Below are 20,681 nucleotides of genomic sequence, written 5' to 3'. Positions count from 1 at the left end.
TCTTTAGTTGCAGCAGGTGGGATCTAGTTCCCCGACCAGAGATTGAACCCAGCCCCCCAACCCCTGCATTGGGAGCACAGAAATCCACCACCAGGGAAGTCCCCCTATATTCTAAATTGTTTCACTTTATATCCATATTGATCTGTTTAAAGATTATAGCCTAGGGATTTAATATTAAGAAAAAGCTGTTTCTAGCTTTCTGTGGAGCCTAGGAAATCACTTGATCTTTGAAAATTGCTTTTAATTATATGGAACTTAAGCCTTGAATAAGTATTAATATTGTCAATAGAGGATTCTTAAAATATATGTTTTCAAAATTAATATCTTTTGTCAACAATCACAATTAGGTGGAAATTATTAGACAAACCAAGTTAACTCCAACCCTGGATTCTTGTTTTCCCAACAAGACAAAGAAAAAATGTCAAGGATGTGCTCAAGGGCAGCATTATAAACAATGTGACTAACAGCTGGGAAACTTGTCTGAGCCTTACAGTCATCTGTAGCAAAGACCTACTGTTAAAATTCTCTCAGGGTTCTGGAGAAACGGCTTGCCATAGAGTGAATTTGACAACCCACAGGCATGTCCTCTCTTGGGAAGTATTTCATCAAGATGTGTAAAAAAGGTTGACATCAAAATGGAAAGCCACATATCCTACAAGAGCAGTAGAGTAGGTAGCAAATTCCCGTTGATCCAAGAGGCACAAGCTTAAAGCTAAGATGAAAAGAGATCTAGAGAAGTGGCGCTGTTATCTCACAGTTCTCGCCTCTCTCAGCTAGGATGGCCATGTCCAACATAGAGGACACAGTAAACTCCCCACTGGACCTGACTGTATGACGAGATGGTGGAATATAATGGATCCTGTCATATGCCCACTGAGCGGCTTCAGCACATCCTGAGGGAAACTTGAGCTACCGCTTAGGCTGGAAGTCAGAATCTAGCACTGCCTCCCCCAACTAGCTGAGCACGTTTTATACCTAAGGTGCTTTTGAGCTTCCAGCAACCCTATGACGAAAGGAATTACTCACATTTTACTGAGACCAGTAAATTAGAACAGGTATGTGACTCCCAAACTCAAGACTCTTAACAACAGTGTTATACTACCTTGATTTTTTTCATGTGTAATAAAAGGATAATCAACATTCCTCCGCCTACTCCTTAGGCTTGTGTAGAGAACAAAGTACAAAGACAGACGTGACAACATGTTGGGAAAAATTTTAAAGCCCTACGTACATGTGAGTTGGGCTTCCCTGGTAGCTCAGCTGGTAAAGAATCCGCCTGCAACACAGGAGACCCTGGTTTGATTCCTGGGTGGGGAAGTTCCCCTGAAGACAGGATAGATGACCCACTCCAGTATTCTTGGGCTTCCCTGGTGGCTCAGACATTGAAAGAATCTGCCTGCCATGTAGGACACCTGGTTTCAATATCTGGGCTGGGAAGATACCCTGGAGGAAAGCATAGCAATCCACTCCAGTACTCTTGCCTGGAGAATTCACATGGACAGAGGAGCCTGGCAAGCTACAGTCCATTGGGTTGCAAAGAGACACGACTGAGCGACTAAGCACAACACAGCACATACATGTGAGTTATTTTTGTACTGTTTGAATTAGTTGGTTTGCATTGTTTAAACCAGTTTGGCTCTAACCAGCGCTCTTTTACATTTATTATTGATATCTGGTCAGAGATATCTTTGTGATCATTGACTTCCATTAATGGGAGGCTTGGCAGCCACTGCTGAGAAAAAATGTTGCTTCCGTGTCTCTGTAACCTGAAACTGTGAGCAGTACCAGAAATCATATCTTGTTCCTTGAAGAACGCCCTGGAACACCAGTGATAAGATACTCGGTAAATACTTGTGAGATAGATTATAACCAGTCCTCAGTATCTAGAACATGCATGTTGTAGGCATTCTGATAGATCCTGTGTGAGTGTGAGTGACTGACAGCAGGTGGCTGCTGTGGAACCTAGGGATGATACAGACAAGCTCAGTCTATACTGAGACCCTGAGTCTACACTGGAATTCTGAAGGGAGAGGTCTAGAATGGTGTTCTGGGAGCCATTATCATTTACAGATGTTTACTCAGAAAGAATCCTGTTTTAGGGGAGCTGCCAGTACACTAAATACCAGTATAATGTATACACTAGTTCTTTTTTTTTTTTAGCTGTGTCACCCGTTTTGCAAAATCTTAGTACCCTGACCCCGGATTGAACCCAGGCCCCTGACAGTGAAAGAGCCTGGTCCTAACCACTGGACTGCCAGGGAATTCCCTGACATTCTTTTTTCCCCCCCTACATTAATTTATTTAAATGCATTTACTGCCTTTGACTATTTCCTCTCCCTGGCAACTTTCAAAATTCAGCCCTAAGTAGGCCAAAGAAAGAATGAGCTATAGTGGTAGACAGATTTTTTTTTAAATCAAGCAGCACCAAATTGGAAATGGTTAGGAGCTCTCCCCACTGATTTGATTCTATTTGTCAGTCTGTTCTATCTGCTAGAAGTTCATTCTAGGATGTGTGCTTGATGCTGGCCAAAGGCAGCAAGTGTACTAATCTGCATTTTGTTATATTTCAGGACTACCTAACTTCTTGGTGGAGGGTCTGGGTCTAGCCCCATCTTCCTGGCTTGGAAGTCTAAATCAGACCTCTCATTAACAGCTTACCTAATTGCTCTTAAGATTTAGTCGCTAGGAATAGCTCATTATTCTGAGAATCAAAAAAAACCAGTTCTGATCATTGGCTTGTACTCTTTAAATGAGAGTATATTAAATATTATTAGAATTGGGTTAAAACTAGAACCTCTGAGGAATGTTTAGTTATTTGCACAGCAAATGAGCAAATATTTTGCCTGTAATATGCCAAGAGAACTTGGAACTAGAAGGACCATGTTCATGTTTTAAAAAAAGAAGTCACCACCTGGTTGTTTGCTAAATGGAATAATTGCCACCTTCCTCAGAGGGGTGAAATGAAAATTAAAGGAGAAAAGTATGTGAAAGTGCTTTGTAAACTGTCAAGTGCCAAGCACGCATAAGGGGTTATTATAGTAGGAAATGGTCCCTTCCAAAGGTTGATCATTTCAGGGAAGTCCCAAAGATTAATCATTTAAGAAATGTCATAAGCATAAATCACTAGTTTCCGTATTAAAACTATGACAGATTCTTGAAGACACAATGAGGAAAGTAATTGAAATTTGGAGGAAAAGTCTAATTAGTGTTTTTAATTGATTTGGAAATACTAGTTTCACATCCCAGAGAAGGAAATGGCAACCCACTCCAGGATTCTTGCCTGGAGAATCCCGTGGACAGAGGAGCCTGGTGGGCTGCTGTCCATGGGGTAGCACAGAGCCTGACACGAGTGAAGCGACTTAGCAGCAGTAGCAGCAGTTTCACATCCCATAGAGCAATATGCAGCACTTTTGGAGATTATATTTAAAAGTCATTGTAATAATGAATTGCCTAGAGATTCAGCCATTACCTGGGAATTTTCTTAGGATTCTGAACATCACCCAGAGCACCAGTGGAATGCTGAGGCTGTCTCTCGCTTTGAAGTCTCCTGGGAGCTTGCAGCTACCCTTTCCACTCCTAGGAAAGCTAGTGAAGTACATGAGATAAAGTGGGTTCCGATTTCATGAAGCATGATCAGTCATGTCTGTCTTATTCCAGATGCGAAGTTCGAAACATTTCCAGTCCATTCGGAGTGGAAGATAAGGCAGTGGGCAGTGGGCAGGCAGATGACAGCGACCTAACGGTTCCCTATCCCGATTCTGAGTTGCCGCCGTCAGCTGAGTTCTCAGGCCCAGGAGAAAGCAACAGAGTCTGGAGATGGGGTTGAGAGAGGATGGTGCAGAAGACCAACCCGTACGCACATCCCCAGAGACCGCCCGGGCGGGGCGGACAGGGGTCGGCGCCCCTCCCCGGGGCGGGGCTCGCAGCCCCGCAGCCGGCTCAGGGCTAGAGAGGCTGCTACGCTGCTAGCAGCTGGCGCGATGTACCTCCGCCGGGCGGTCTCCAAGACCCTGGCGCTCCCACTGAGGGCACCCCCAGGCCCCGCGCCGCTCCGGAAAGACGGTGAGTCCCAGGTGCCGACCGGGGATCCTCTCCCGGCGTCCAAGCCTGAGGACAGGTGCCTCGCGCACAGATTGCGCGGGTGCCTCCAGTACAGGTCTGCCGTTGGTGGGTCAAATCCATCCCCGGGCAACAGAAGCCTGAGGTTGATGGGGGAGAGATGGGGGAGAATGGCCGGGAAATCTCCCCGAAATTCTTGGAGATCTTGGAACTAGGGAACCTTTCCAGCGCGGGCTTCTGAATTCGGACTAGATTTCCTGAGTTCGAATCTTGATCTTGGGCAAGTGATTTAAGTTTCCTCAACTAGTAAATGGACAACAATTGTGAGTTTTAATGAATTATTATGTAGTTAGAAGCGCTTAGAAAACTGCCTAGCTAACGTAGGCGTAGCTTCCCACTGGTATTGATACAGGGACCAAGGCGTTCTCCATCTTTACGAGGAAGGAGAGGTATTGGTGGGCAGATGGTCACAGATCTGCGGGCCAGGCGGGTTGCGGGAGGCAGTGTCGGTCCAGTAGAAATAAGGTAACTGCTCTTGAGAAAGAAACTCTATACTTGGACAGGGCTTGGCCCGCGCGGGCCGTGGCATCCACGCTGAGGAAGCGGTTTCGTCGCACCTTCCTTGGGGGCTGCAGAGAAAACTGGAGCTCACCAGCTGTTCGACTGCGTCGCCCCTGGATCTGTCACCCGTAGATTTTCTAAAACACTTCCTAGAAGTGAAGTGGCAGTGCGAGTTGGAAGCTTATTAAATAAAAATCGACACGTAGGAAAGCGCCTAGCATAGGGCCCGGGGCATCGCAGATGCTTCAGTGTGAGCACTGAGTGCATCTTTCCCGGGCAGCCGGCGACCCTGGGCCCAGGTCCACGCTCCCGGGGAACTTCTGCCCCGGCCGGCTCATTCCTAGTCCCCATCCATCTCCCTTGTCTTTTCTGTCCCTGATCGGGGCGCCGGCTCTTACACAACCTCATGGAAAAGTCTTAGTTCTCCCTTCACTTTGCCTGTCTCCTAAAGGCTTGTGCTGTAGCTTTAGCATAGTTCGTGCGTTGGAGTCGGGCGGCGGGAAAGAGAAAGACTCCGGCGGAAAATTCCAAACCTGTGGTGGTGATAAAGGGAGGGAAGCAAGGTCTGCCTAACTAGCATTGTTTTTCCTCTTAAAATGCTCCTGGGAAGAAATTGCCTCCACTAACAGAAATAAGGAGACTTCGTTTTCCTTGATCTTTACGCCGAGTAAGATAGAGCAGGTTTTTCGCTGGTGAAATAAGAGGAAACCATTCATTTGAAATTTCTGAAGATAAGGGGACTCTTGTGATTGGGGGGGGGGGTGGAGGAGACAGATGAGCCTTCTAACCGTGCCTTTCGCGTTATCTCACCGCAGCCCCCACCGGCCACACGGACACGCATATATATCTTTTTTTTTGGTAGCTACACATATTTCAAATAATTACGTGGGGCAAAAGAAAAGCAGTTTTAAAATTCTAAATAAGTTAGCAATACTGGTTGTAGCAGTACTACAAAAAAATTTTTTTCTCATTTTCACCTAATTACTTTTTTGATTTATTGAAGTATTTTCAGAACTGTTATTGACTGAAAATTGGGCTTTGATCATGAGCATTAACCTTTTATTGGTTCTCTCAACTTTGATGAAAAATGTAATTGATTCAGTTTATTGAAGGATAAAATTTTTACTGTGCCTCATCAAATTTTGTTCTCTGGTTTTTGCTTTTTAAAATGTAAAATTTTAATGAGTAAATAAATTAGGTTTATAGTAAATCACTGGAAAAACTCAGAAAGGCAAAATAGAAGTCGGTGATAAATCCTAACACTTAGTGAATACCACTGTTTATTTGTATTTTAGTATACACAGTGTTCCACACCTTTTTTTCTCCCTGCATTTTTTTCTTTGTACATTGCTTCCACAAATCTGGGATAGTCCTATAAAGATTACTTTGCTTAACTTTTCACTTAATATATTGTAAATATTTTCTCATATAGTCTTCCGCAAAAATTAAAATATTTATGTTTCACATTATGAATATGCTAAAATTTATCTAATCCTTACTGAATATTTCTTTCCCATTTTACTGCTTTTTTGAATATGTTTGTCATAATTGTATTTGTATTTGTCTTTACTTAAACGTCTGTAATTTTCTCTATTTCTTCCTATTAAAAAAACCTTTATGATATTTATGCCTGGTTGCTGACTCTGAAAGCTACATATTCCCTATTTAATAACAGATGTATTTTTAAACCAACAAAAGCTCCACTAGAAGTTAAAGACTCAACTTTTTACCATAGCCTCTCTGGGTACATTCGTGAAAAAAAATATATTTTTTTCTAAGCAATGATCATTTTTATCCAAACTAAGAACGTATATACAAAATCTTTCCAGTTTTGCTACTACAGAGATTTGTAGTTTTTGAAGATGTCTTAAGATTTGCTTTCTGCAAATCAGAGCTTCTTCCTGGTCCCCACACCCTTATTCTCTGTGTCAGGTCACATCAAAATACTTTGCATTTTCCTCATCACACAACTCTCATGCTTTTGCACATGCTCTGCCTTCTGCCTCCAGCGGGATTTGCCCTCCCCTTATTTATCTGACAAACTCCTCCTTTCACCAAAAGCTAGGTCATGTCTTTTCAACTGTGACAGTTACATTGAGCTGGCTAGCTGAGTTCTTTCACTGCATTTTCATGCTGTTGTTGCTTTGGCTTTCATAGTTCATCTATTACATCATTTGTCATACTGCATTGCAGTTATTTCCCTACGATTACTTGTCTCTACATCTTTTCCTTCTTTTTTGAGGCTAGGGACCTTGTGTGTTGTGCTTACAGTCATATTTTTGTTAAGATTATTTAATTAATTTGTTTATTTTTGGCTGGGCCTCAAGGCATGTGAGATCCTAGTTCCCCAACCAGGGATTGAATCCACACTTTATGCATTGCAAGTACAGAGTCTTAACCACTGGACTGCCAGAGAGGTTCCTTCAGTTATACTCTTAATGCTTCTAACAATGCCAAACACATAATAACTGTCCAACTGTGTTTGTTAAATGAGTGATAAATGTCTCTACTTTTTAATATTTAAAATAGAGAATTTTGGCTTTAAGTTTCTTCTAGCTTTGAGTTTATTATAAAAAATTTCAATTCCACAGCATACGGTAAATACAAATTCTAGCGCTACACAGTTAATATATTTAAGTAGAGTAGTATAGTACCTTATCTATTTCTATTTGTACAAAATTGCCCTTCTATTTTAGATATGAACTTATTGGCAACATTTGTCTTTAAAAGTTTATATCTGCCCATCTTTAAAGGTTTTATATTAGAAGAATTAAAGTTTCTTTCTATGTCTACATTTGTGTTATAGATTTATAGAAACATGTTGGATTTCAACATAAATTTTTATTTAACACATAAATTTTAAGCACAAATTATTTAATTCATTTTAAAAAATAACCTTTTCCATTGAATGCTGCAGTATAGTATAATATATATAATAAATGGATTTCTTTTGCTAACCTGTATTTCATTTGACTGTTAAAATTGTTTAGTGCTTTTGTCATTTCTCCTTACTCACGCCTGCATTCCTCCTAAGAAAAGCATGATGCTGAGCATCAAGATGACAGGTTTCATAAGTAATTATCAAATCAGATTGAGAAAAATGTCAAGGGGAATTATTGACCTATCTTGTAACACTGTATTCCTTTAAGCTCAAATCAATTGATGTTAATATAGTCTATGCTCACTGAGGGGAAAAATTTTTTTTCATATAATCATTTAAAATAGTTTTGCCTATGGTGGAGCTAACTGTGTTTAAACTTGTTTTCTTAGCATCTCTTCGCTGGATATCATCTAACAAATTCCCTGGATCATCTGGATCAAATATGATCTATTATCTGGTTGTAGGTGTCACAGTCAGTGCTGGTGGATATTATGTAAGTGATTAAATAACCTTGGTGTTCAGGAATTCATGTATTTTACAACCTGTGGTAAGATTCAAAGCAGTGTCAAGATCAGGACCTAGGAGTAATTGAATATACAAGATTATGAAAAGAGAATTTAAGTATAAAATGCTTAATACCACTAAGTATGGATGACATCTGGTAAAAAACAATGTTATTATAAATACTAGTAGTACTAATAGCTGACATTTGAGACCATGTTTCAGATTCATGACTCATTTAATAATTACAACAATTCTTTAAGGTAAGTACTATTAATAATATTCAATAAGAACTGTTTTGAGAGAGAAACTTTTTAAAAAATAATAGACTTTATTTTAAAGACAAGTTTTAGGTTTACAGAAAAATAAGCAGGAAGTGCAAAGAATTCTCATATTCCCCCTTACCCCTCTGACCCGCTTTTCCTTATCAACAACCTCCCTTTAGTGAGCTACAGTTTCTTACAACTGATGAATCAATACTGATACATTGTTATTAACTAAAGTCTTCAGTTTACATGAGAGTGCACTCTTAGTGTTGTACATTATATGGATTTTGACAAAGATATAATGACATGTATTCACCATAATGGCTTCCCTGGTGGCTCAGCGGTAAAGAATCTGCTTGCAATGCAGAAGTCTCAGGAGAGGCAGACTCAATCCCTGGGTCAGGAAGATGTCTTGCAGCAGAGCATGGCAACCCACTCCAGTATTCTTGCCTGGAGAATCCCCATGGACAGAGGAGCCTGGTGGGCTACAGCCCATAGTGTCACAAAGAGTCGGACACGACTGAAACAACTTAGCATGCACACATGCACATTCACCATTTCAGTAGCATACATTCTCACTGCCCTAAAAATCCTCTCTGCTCCAAGTATTCATTCTTCCTTCTTTCCTCACAATCTTTTTATTGTGTCCATAGTTTTTATTAGCTTTATATTTTTTTTGTTAAAAAGTAATATTTATCCATATTTTTAAAAAAAATTCAAAATACCCACATCTATAAAATCAAAAGAATGTTTTCCTGCCTGGTTTCCCTTATTCACTGCCTGCATGCAATCACTATAAAACAGTGCTTTTAATAGTATGATTTTGAAGCTAAAAAAAAAAACAATAAAAAAACTGAAACAAGGAATTCCTCGGCAGTCCAGTGGTTAGGACTCAGCACTTTCAGAATCGTGGGCACAGTTCAATCCTTGGTCAGGGAACTAATTCCGAAAACTGTGCACTGTAGCCAAAATAATAATAATAATTCTATTAAATTGAATCATTCCTCATTTTGTCATAAACTTTCTAAATTGAAATCTAATCTTTATTATGAATAAAAGTAGAATAAGTATTATTCTTCAGAAACCATAAGACTACACAATCACTACATTTTGGTTTGACACTACAGAAATATACATAAAGGGATTTTTAGTCTTAATTACAAGCAGTTTGTAGGACTATGAAGACAATGAAACCAAAACACATATTCTATTCTTCAGGAATTTGAAAGCCTCAAGAATCTAGTAAAGTTCAAAGATGTCATTTTTATTATTGTCCTCCTCTAATCTCGCGGCTTTCACTCTTACCTAGATTCCTTTGGTTTTACCATCTTTCCACTGCTTAATATTGAATTCACTGCCCAGAGCTACTCTAGTCAGATATAGGCCACTGGATAAAACAGATTAAACTAGGTCATGTGATTATGTGGGAAGCTGGAAGACTGAATTTCATCTGGACATCACCACATCCATAATTATGCTTACTAGTGTCAGAAATGAACCTCTCCAGTCCGCTAAATCTTTCTTTGCAAAAGCAGTAGTAAACTGGACGGTTAGAAACTGGCTACTTCTGAGAGCTCTTTCTGAGCTTGTTCTCTGACAGTGGGAGTGGAAATTGGACAAGGCGATGATCTCTAAGTCCCTTTCCACCTCTAAGATTATATAGTTTTAATTTTGAATGCTGGAAGCCTTAATTCTGAAGAATCTTAGGGTACTTTCGGGAGGAAATACAGAATGTGAGTCACTCCAAAAACCTGTATTCTTATAATAGTATTCTACTATATTAGAATAATATTATTCTATATTATTCTAATATAGAATAATAAATTCTACATTAGATTTAATCCAAATTGAATCTACAGATGTTCTGTAGCCAAGAACATTTTTTCATTTCCAAGTAAAATCTTCTACTACGAGAGCCTCTTAAAATCTGAGAAAGGCCCAGATCACTTCAATTGTTTGAGAGTCAGCTATATTTTTAAAAAATTATTTATTTACTTCTGGCCACCCAAGCGGCATATGGAATCTTAGTTCCTCAACCAGAGATTGAATCTGCACTCCCTGCATTGGAAGCGCAGCATCTTAACCACTGGACCACCAGGGAAGTCCAAGATCTGGATATCTTGAAAAACAAAATACCAGACTGGGTTTTAAAAGCTGTGGTAGATTTTAAATGCTCACATTTAATAAATGTATAATGTCATTTGGAAATTATTTCCAAAGTCTAACTCTGAGACCCTCTCTTTAATTGATCTTTCTTCTACTCTGCTTGATTACGTTAGATTTTTAAAAGCTAGATCCCCTAGGTTACACATGAGTGTGAGTTATTCTTATATCTCTTTGATTCTGCTTTAACAGCTCAATTGTGTGTTAGCCCCTTGAACAATAAAACTAATGTCCTTGGGATGTTGCTGCTGGGATGGCCATTTCAGGGCCATGAACTTGGGCACAGGTTCAGCTTTACCGTACTGAGAACTGACTCAGCATACTAGTCCTGTAAGCCGTCAGGATCTCCCACCCCACTGGGAAAATATTCCTTGCTTTTATACAAAAATGTTGACTCTCTTTCCTGCTGATCCTGTTTGCTCTGTGTATTTCAAAGCCAGATGGTTCACATCAGAATTCACCAAACCCTGACAGTTGGTTGCTTAAGGGCCACTTTTGCATCATTTTCACTATGAGCTTATACATTTTCCATTTTCATAGTCTAATTTTAACATGCTAAGAAATGGTTTGTAATTTGCATAGGAAAACTTTTAATGAAATATAATGATTTATGATTATTAGAAATTTAGAAAATGCTACATATAAATTTGTTTTTGTTGTTTAGTTGCTCGGACTCTTTTGCAACCCGCCAGGCTTCCCTGTTCATGGGATTTTCCAGGCAAGAATATTGAAGTGGGTTGCCATTTCCTTTTCCAGAGAATCTTCCCAACCCAGGAATCGAACCCATGTCTCCTGTATTGCAGGTGGATTCTTTACTACTGAGCCTCCTGGGAAGCCCCACATATAAATATACAATTTTTAAAATTTATCATCCTACCACTAAGAGAGAAATCTCTACTAACATTTTTTAAGCTGAGATAATACAAACAATATTATCTAACTGGTGAGATTTTCATTTTTAAAATATCATTTTCTAATATGAATACAGGCCAGAGATTACTGCTTGAATTGGAAATGAAAAGATGCCTGTACATTGTATCTAAGGTTAAGACAGCTTTATTCCCAATTCTGTTTTGCAAGTAACCTATGGCAGGCCATATTTCTGCTTTTAATGACTAACCCTAGAAATCTTCACTGGGGTCTACAAATCTGTCATTTTGGAAGATTTTTTGAAAACTTCTTATTGTGAGAGAATTGAGTTGAGTTTCATATGCAGTTGTAATAACTAATACCGAGACAGCTTATATAACTTTCACCTCATTTCCCCTGGGCCAACATCTCTCCTAACTATAATACAATATCACAGCCAGGAGACTGACATTGATACGATCTGTAGACCTTATTCAGATTCCATCAGCTTTACGTGCACTTGTGCATGTACATGCATATGTGTGCGTGTGTGAACACTTAACTGCATGTATTTAGTCCTAAGCAATTTTATCACGTGTGTAGATTCATGTGTTTACCACCACAGTCAGGAGACAAAACTATTCTATCACCACAAGGATTGTCTTTTGTAATTGTGCTTCTTTCCCTCCTGCTCTCTTCTCCCTTCCTCCTACTTCCTGGCAACCACTAATCTATCCTCTATTTCTATATTTCTTGCCATTTCAAAAATGTTACCCACCCCTCAAATGACATTAAGTAGATGGAATCTGAAGGTATGTAACCTTTTGAGACTGGCTCTTTTCACTCAGCATGATTTACCTGGAGATTCATCCAAACTGTTTCCTGTACCTGTAGTTCACTCCTTTTATCTAGTTCATCCCTTTTATGGCAGAGCAGTATCCCATGTTATGGATGCACCACAGCCTGTGTAACCATCCACCGGTTGTAGGACTTCTGGACTGCTTCCAATTTTTTGGCTATTACGATTAAAGCTACCATGAACGTGTGTGTTCTGGGTTTTGTGTGCACATAAATTTCTGCTTCTCTGAGACAAATGCCAGGGGATATTTTTAAATGCCTATCAGAGTATTTTTACTCTAGCATAATTTATTATTTTCTTCTTTGTTTTTATCTACTTTGTGTGTTTTCAGTTATCTTTGACCTCTCTCAAAGCATTTCTTTCTTTTCTTTTTTAAATTTAATTTGGCTGTGAGGCATGTGGATTCTTTGCTTTCCCACCAGGGATAGAACTTACAGCCTCTGCATTGGAAGGGTGGAGCTTTAACCACTGGACAACCAGGGAAATCCCTCTTTATTTTTAGAAAGCATTCTACTTAATGACAAAGATTTCCAAAGGGGAAATAAAAGAATAGATAATGTGTATTGGTTTTTCCTGTTTGAACTGTAAATACCTTTAAACTTGGCATGGTGAACCTTCTTGCTCAAGAAATAAATTTAAGCACACATTCACTTTCAGACTTACAAGAGAGTCACATCAGGGAAGGCCAAACACAGAGATCATGTAACAGATTTGAAAGAAAAAACCAAAGCGGAGTTACATCCACCTCAAGGTAAAGTGAATTCACTATTTTCTTTTCCCTTGAGGCACTGATTTTCATCATCATAGTCTAGCGATGAACACTATTTGATTTTGCCTTCTTTACTTAGTCCAGAATGGCTCTGGGTAGGAGTTCGTTCAGAAAGGAAAAGTCCAACCAAAGCCTAAAGACGTTTTGGATGAGTGTGCTTGGTAAATGAAAATACTGTACATTTAAACTGCTGACCAGCACCTTTGACTTCTTTGTGTGATGATATTACTTTTCCCCTACTCAGGCTTCCGTTCATGCAGGCATAAGCTTGATCTTTCATTTCTCTCGTTATTTTTTTAAGTCATGAAACTCATTTTGTTTCAATTTTGGCTAAGACCATCTATGTGCAGTGACATTAGTAGAGTCAGTCATCTCTACTGAGTCCGTCAGTTCAGATGATTGATAAAATGGCAATTAGTAAAAAGAGAAACTTCACATTTTCACCCTAATGTATACTTTTTGCCTTAAAGTGCTTGCTTTATACCATACTTTCTTCCATTTCAGCTATAACGTCATTACTATCAAATACTGTGATCACTATTAAGGGACAAGGAAAATAGCTTCTCATGGACCAGTTTTAACCTTTTTGTCATGAGAACAATAAGAGAATATCATTAAGAAACATATTGAATGAGATGGTTGTCTGTAATAATACTAAAATACATCATTTCAACAGCATTTCTTTGGTTTTAACCCTTTTCATATATATTATTTTAGTCAATCCTCCCAATAACTTTGTTAGGTAGATATTATTAATATCCCCATTTTACAGGAGACAAAACTGAGGTTGAGGGAGGATTAGTGACTCTTCAAAGTCATCAGTTAGTCGGTTGGTTATTTTCCCATGTTATTTCACATGACACATGGCCTTTTTATTTTCATGACCTGTATTTGAATAAATAATACATGTAAATTATTATTTTTTAAAGTTCAAGAGCTTCCAAAGGAAAAAAAAAAAGAGTTTCCAAAGGATTTGCAAAATAGCAGATCCCCCATTTTTCCTCTCCAGAGGCAACCAGTAACACCAGTCTCTTTGTGTCCCCCCTGGAGAGTCTTTACAAATATAACTATTTAGGTTTAATCTTACCCTCCTTTTGTCCTATCACAAATAGTACCATATGTGTACACTGCTCTTTTCCACTTAACAGACTACATTGAAGACCATTTCATATCAGTACTTATTGATTTGTCTCAGTTTTTGATTTTTATATATTTATTAAAAAAAAAATTGGGGGCGGCAAGGCAGAACATGCGGTATCTTAGTTCCCTGACCAGGGATGGAACCCACACCCTTGGTAGTGGAAGTACAGAGTCCTAACCATTGGGCTGCCAGGGGATTCCCTGACTCAGCTTTTAAGATGACTGTAGAGTGTCCACTGTATTCCCATGCTCTTTAACACTTTTTTTAATGGACTAAATTTTAAAGGTGAAAAAGAGAACCTTGTGGGTGCTGAGGAAGCCAGTTTAGAAGCCCCTGAAGTATCTTCAGCGGAAGCTTCTCCGGTGGTTACTGAAGATATTCCTGACGCTCCAGCTGTGGTCGTAAAAGAGGCTCCCCAATGTCCAGATAACGCCGAGGCTGCGCCCGCGGAGACCGTGGTGGTCGGGGCTGAAACTCGGCCAGAGGCGACAGAGGCGACAGACGCAGCGACAGGGGAAACCACAGAGGTCAGCGCTGAAACGACATCAGAGGTCACGAGCGCAGCTCCGGAGGAAGCTGCTGCCGCGGATAGTGATGAAGGTACAACAGAGAACGAAAGCTGCGGTGAACGTGCTGAACTGGAAGAAAATTCTCCAGTTGAGTCAGAATCCTCTGCCGGGGAGGATTTACAGGAAGAAGCCTGTGCTGGTTCTGAGGCCGCCTCAGCCCAAGGCTGATCTCATGCTGAGTGACACCTCAGCAAAAAATGCCGTAGAGGGGCTGATAGGTGTTTTTGTAGTTTTAGTAACCCTAGATTAAAAAAAAAAAAGGCTTTTTTTCTGGAAAATGGTATTGTGCCTTGAGGATTTTTGGTTTTGTTATCTACTGATCGATTTCAGAATGGAGAGATTTGAGATTTTACATGTCTGAATAGTTTTCTGCTCTCTGGGATCAGAGTATGACATGGCAGTAAAGAGCTTAAAGAGTCTCATCTGTGAATTTAAATTTTATGTGACAGAGATTGAGCTATCTTTACGACCTGCATTCACATTAATTTTGCTATAACTCTACCTTTCTTTAATGTATGTAAATCTAGGTTCTTCAGTTTTAATTTGAACTCTAAATAAATTTGGAAAATCTTTAGTGCTTCTATTATTATTCACTCACATTTATATGTATGAATAGTATATATTAACATGCACACATATAACATCACATGAACATTGCAGTGTTATCAAAGAAGACATAATCTATGGAAAACTCTGTGTATGGCAATATGTGTATCCTTTCTCCCATCTATGTTACATGGGGGCTGTGCCAATATTTTCCATATTGGCTTATTTCTCTTTGAGCAATGTTTATTGAGGACTTACACTTCCTGCTAGCGATCATTCATTCATTCCCATATTCAGCAAGTATTAACTGAGCACTAATTTACCAGGCACCATTTAAGTGCTGAGATTAAAAAAAAAGCAAAAATTCCTGCCCTTCCCAGCTCATGTTCTAGGGTATATATATTAATAAATACTCTGTGCTGAACTTAGTCTCTCAGTCATGTTGCTGTCTTTGTGACCCCATGGATTGTAGCCCACCAGGCTCCTCTGTCGGTGGGAATTCTCTAGGCAAAAATACTGGAGTGGGTTGCCATGCCCTCCTCCAGGAGATCTTCCCAGCCCAGGGATCAAACCCAGGTCAACGGATAATAAATAGTAAGCAAGATAAATAAGAAAACCCTAAACAGATATAAATAATAAACAAGATAAATATAGTCTGTTAGATACTGATAAGTATTTGAAAAAAGTAATGAAAGTAAAGGAATCGTATGTGCTGGTTTAGGGGTGGGAGTTGTCGTTTTAGGTAGTGCAGCCAGAGAAGACCTTACTGAGAAGCTGTCTTGTGAGTAAAAACCTGAAGGATGTAGAAGGGACCTTGTCCTAAGGACATGGGAAGGTGGAGAGCAGCAGAAAAATTTTCCAGATGAGAAGACTAAAAGGATCTGAAGCATGAATGTGTTAAAGAATTTGAGGAATTGCAAGGTGGCCAATGTGTGGCTAAGGTGGAATAAAAAAGAGAATAGTGAAGATGATTTCAGGGAGAAAGAATGGTTCTGCAGGGGTGGGCTAGATAACTCAGAATCCAGTACAGTTTTGGCTACGCAAGTAAGTTGGGAGGTTGCAGTGGATGCTGTTTATGCTCTGACTAGATCCCTAACTGGGCCGGTACATACACTCCCTGCTGCTTGAGTGTAACACACCCCCCCCCCCCCAACCCAGTGGCTCACAGTGATGACTGACTACCATGCTGGTACAAAAGGTGGGGCCGACACTGTGGGACAACTCAGAGCTCCTCAGGAGCTCAGGTTGAAGCTGCTTCCCAGTTGCGATTACATCATTGCTTGGCTTTTTCTCCTGTTACATTTTGCTTGCCTCCCTCCTGTTCTCCTGAGAGCACTCCTTTAATAAATCACCTGCCTCCAAATTCCTGTTTCAAGCTGTTGCCAGGAAATCCACCTAAGATAATTGTACGAAATGTCCTAGGAAGCAGACCCTAAGAATAGGGCTCTGAAATTGTATTACTCGCCAGCTAGATAGCAATAAGGACCCCATCACTGGTGGCGGGTGGAGGACCGCTAGTCCCTGGCCTTCTGTAACAGTGTGGTTGCTAAGATGTTCACTCAAGGTAAAGTAGGGTAGACTGTAGGTGGAAGGTGGTATACTGGCTGATTTAATCCCTTTGGAATTTGAGAGGTACCAAGAAATAATAACTAGGACTTAATCATTGCAGAGCAACATTTCATTCTGAAGTACAGAATGTACCTGGGATTTGTTTTGAATTTGCCTCAATACCAATTCTGCATTAGACTTGTAAGTCTAAGGTCTATGCACAATGAAGGGATGCTATTTCACTCAACATTCTGTAAGATGGAGCAGAAATACTACCCAGTACCACTCTTACAACCTCAAAATACACACAAAAATGCATTCTTCTCCACTGTTTTGGTTAGGATGGTTTCTGCTGCAAATAACAGAAACCAACTCAAAACTGAGTAAACAACGGAGATAGTTACTATCTAACCAGCTCTCCAGAGGTCAGGCAGCTGCCAGGTTGGTTTATTCTGTGTCTCAGTTGTCAAGAACCAGGTTATTTCTATTATTCTGCTCTACTATCAAGAATGTTTTGGCTTTATCCTTGGTTGGCTTTCCTTATAATCACAGGATGAATCACCGTAATTCTAGGTATTTTATTCAGCCACAATAATGTCCACTCAGTCTTTCAAAAACAAGAATTTCCTCATCTTAAAAAATATATATGTATATATATATATATATATATTTTTAATGTTGTGTTGTGGAAATTTTCAGACCAAAAAACATAGAGAGAGCAGTCTAAGAAATTCTCATGTGCTCTCACTCAGATTTACCAGCTATCAACTCTTGGCAAATCTTGTATTCGTAGTCTCACCCACTTCATCTTCTGCCACTACCACTGCCTGTACGTAAAATAATAATAACAATTATTATTGTTATTAGATAATAACAATAATAATAATTATCTAATCAGAGAGCCAGTTTCCTCAGCTGCCTCATAAAGGATTTTCTCCCCACCTTCGGTTTGTTTTTTGGCTCAGAATCTGAAGTCCACAAATTGCAATTGGTTAATATATCCTTAAGTCTTTTTTCTATAGGTTCCCCCTTCATCTCCCTTTTGTTTCTCTTTGTAATTTTTTTTTTTTTTAATAAACTGAGTCCTTTAATCTGTAGAATGACCAGATGATTCACAGTATGGGTTTTGCTTATTGCCACTACATGTATTTTTTTGGTTTTATTTTCACATGTTCTTCTCCCTTGTACTGCCTATAAGTTGGTGTTTAGATCTAGAGGTTTGATCAGATCTAGGCTTATTGTTTGGACAGGAATACCTCATAGGTATTCACACTTCCATCGGGGCTTACAATGTATAATTGTTTTTTTTCTTTTTGATGAAGTCATCCATCCATTATTGGAATCATCCATTATTTCACTAGCAGTTGTAAAACGGTGATATTGTAATTTTATCATTACGTATTAGCTGGACTACTTCTATAATGGAGAAATTCATTCACCAACTCTGATTATACTGAGGTAGATTTCATATAGGAGAAAAATAGATTAAATACTTGGGCCTTTCTTTTTTTTTCTTTTTTTGGTGTGGACTATTTTTTAAGTCTTTATTGAATTTGTTACAATATTGCTTCTGTCATGTTTTGGGAAGTTTTTTGGCCCCAGGAATTGTGGGCTCTTAACTACCTAACCATGGATCTTGAACCAGCATCACCTTCACTGGAAGGCCAAATTTTAACCACTGGACCACCAGGGAAATCCTGTATCTTTCTTTTTATTTCCAAGTTTAAAAACATGATGGCTCCCCAGCATGCTCCATAAGTGACCAATACATTATTTTTTATGATCATTGTGAACTCAGCAATTTAAACATAAATTATATGCTTTAATCAATTGGATTTATTATTCTTATTAACACTCAGATTTCCCATCCTTGACAAATGAGAGAGTCTTAAATGGGCTTCCTGACTTTTACTCAAAACTAATAGTCTTTGATAGCTTCTTTGCTTTCTGTATATAAAAATCCTATCCCAAACCTGGAATCAGCTATTTCTTTAAGAAGCCTTGCTTCTTTTTTAATGTGACTGTAGTATTTAAGGATTTAAGTATTGAAACTACAATCTAGGTGGCTTAGGGATGTCCATTGCTACTGGATTGGTCACTGTATCTAGGCTTTTAAGTAGACATAGTCATGTCATTCCACATTCCCCCAAACAGCACTCTATGTGAATACTTGTTTCCCGTGAGAGTATATTGTCAAATGTTCGGATTTTTGCTCACTTGATGGATAAAAAATATCTAAGTTTGGGTTTAATTTGCATTTCCTTTATTAACAATAAGGTTGAACATTTTTTCATTTGTTTAAGAACCATGTACATTTCTTTTGTGCAAACTATTTGTTCATATCTCTAGTATATTTTCTATATATATTTTTTTATTTTTAGAAGCCCTTTATGTAACAGAGATAGTAAATTTTTGTCTATGATGTAGACAAAACTATAAATACTTTTTAAGCTTGTCATTAATCTTCTTCAATTGCTTATAATGTTTTTGTAATATAAGAGATTTTTAGTTTTTATGTAATCAAATTGATTAATCTTTTTCTGTATTGTTTCTGAATTTTGAGCCATGATTAGTGTAGCAGATTGGGGAAAAAAAAAGTTGCCACACATTCTTCCCTTGTATGCACACTCCTGTGAAGTGTGACTTTACATCTCTTTCTGTCAAGAGATGGGGACTATTTTTTTTACCTCTTTGAATTTAGGCTTGCCTTGTACTTTGCTTGGTAGAATGCTAAGAAAGTGACCTCATGAGAGTTCTCCCTCTCTTGGATCTCTGAGACCACTGAGTGGAAAAGCCTGGACTAGTCCATGAGGATGAGAGACCATGTGGAGAGAGAGGCCCCGTCTATCACTGGCACCAGCCCCAGGTCTGTGAGTGAGGTCCCCCTAGATCAGCCATGCCTGATTGCTGCAATTGTGAGTGACCCAGGCAAGACCAGATAAGAACCACCCAGCTGAACACAGACCAAATTACTGGTCCTCAAAATTGTGAGCAAAAAAGATGGTTGTGTGTTAAGCTGTGAATCTGGAGCTGTTTAAGCAGAGGTGTAGTTAAGATATTTGGAAATAAAATTTTGAATTTGGTGCAGCCCAGCTTTTGTGTGTTGCATTTCACATTCGTTAACTGGGATGAAGAAAGAACTAGCTGTGCCCAGCAGATATAGAATTGATCTGGCTTAACCTCCGGGCCAGCTGTTGCCTTTTCTGAATTTTTTTTTAGAACTACTAAATGCCAAGTGTGACTGTACACAGAGGATTTTTTTTTCTTTTAAAACAATATTTATTGAAAATAATCTTTTCAAGTCTAACAGCAACCTATATTTTATTAACTTTTTTGACTTTAACAACAAGTGTAATGAAAGCTTAACAATGGTATTCTATAAGCAGCATTTTAATGATCAGACCATTGACTGATTTTAATAGAACAAAAAGATGCATTTAAAGAAAAACTCAAAATGGGAGAAATATAGAGTGTGGGGCCTAAAATGGAAAACCCATTGCAAAAGATAAAAATTGGCATCAGAATCGGGCAACCAAGTTACTTCTCTTTGATGAAGACAGATATAAAGGAAGAGTAAGTTTAGGAAAATGTAACACACATTCTAATCAATGACATGCTCATGAAATTTACATATTAGTTTAACTGTTGAAAGAAATGTATGGAGCAGTCTTGAACAGTGGATCTGAGGTAACTACTCTGTCCAGTTTTTTAAAATGTGAATTTTCTATTTCAAAGTACAGTGTATTCCACGGCCAGCTTTTGTGAGTTGAAGCTGAATTCAAAGAAGATTAGTTTCTGGATGTGTTAGTAGTTTCTGTGCCAAGTATTAGTCCCGTCAGATAGCATCTGTTGACCAGAAGCAACACTGTCCTTTATAATAAAGCACATCATACAATGTTTTCCCTCAGTTAAAAATCCCTCTAAAGAAATTTCTAGAAAAAAAATGTATTTACTTTAACTTTGGGGGTA

At 38.8% G+C, this 20,681-nt stretch overlaps 1 protein-coding gene across 4 annotated transcripts; it reads left to right on the top strand.

The window, feature by feature from the left end:
• Positions 1-777: 777 nt before the first annotated feature.
• Positions 778-15,192, top strand: MGARP (mitochondria localized glutamic acid rich protein). Of its 4 annotated transcripts, XM_081540604.1 has the most exons (5): positions 778-1,055; positions 1,161-1,579; positions 7,891-7,994; positions 12,797-12,890; positions 14,335-15,192. In XM_081540604.1, the coding sequence occupies exons 3-5, from the start codon at positions 7,944-7,946 to the stop codon at positions 14,784-14,786; spliced, it is 597 nt and encodes a 198-aa protein (XP_081396730.1). In that variant the 5' UTR covers positions 778-1,055; positions 1,161-1,579; positions 7,891-7,943; the 3' UTR covers positions 14,787-15,192. The 4 variants fall into 4 exon arrangements, with proteins under 4 accessions (XP_081396730.1, XP_081396731.1, XP_081396728.1 ...); XM_081540605.1 differs by lacking the exons at positions 778-1,055; positions 1,161-1,579 and adding an exon at positions 3,511-3,607; XM_081540602.1 differs by lacking the exons at positions 778-1,055; positions 1,161-1,579 and adding an exon at positions 3,942-4,062.
• The last annotated feature ends 5,489 nt before the right edge of the window (positions 15,193-20,681 follow it).

Source organism: Giraffa tippelskirchi, chromosome 11 (genome assembly GCF_054371585.1).
Source record: "Giraffa tippelskirchi isolate mGirTip1 chromosome 11, T2T-mGirTip1v1.2.pri, whole genome shotgun sequence".
NCBI classification, from domain to species: Eukaryota; Metazoa; Chordata; class Mammalia; order Artiodactyla; family Giraffidae; genus Giraffa; species Giraffa tippelskirchi.
Note: the sequence above shows the minus strand (reverse complement) of the source record. Positions and strands in the feature narration are given on the sequence as shown.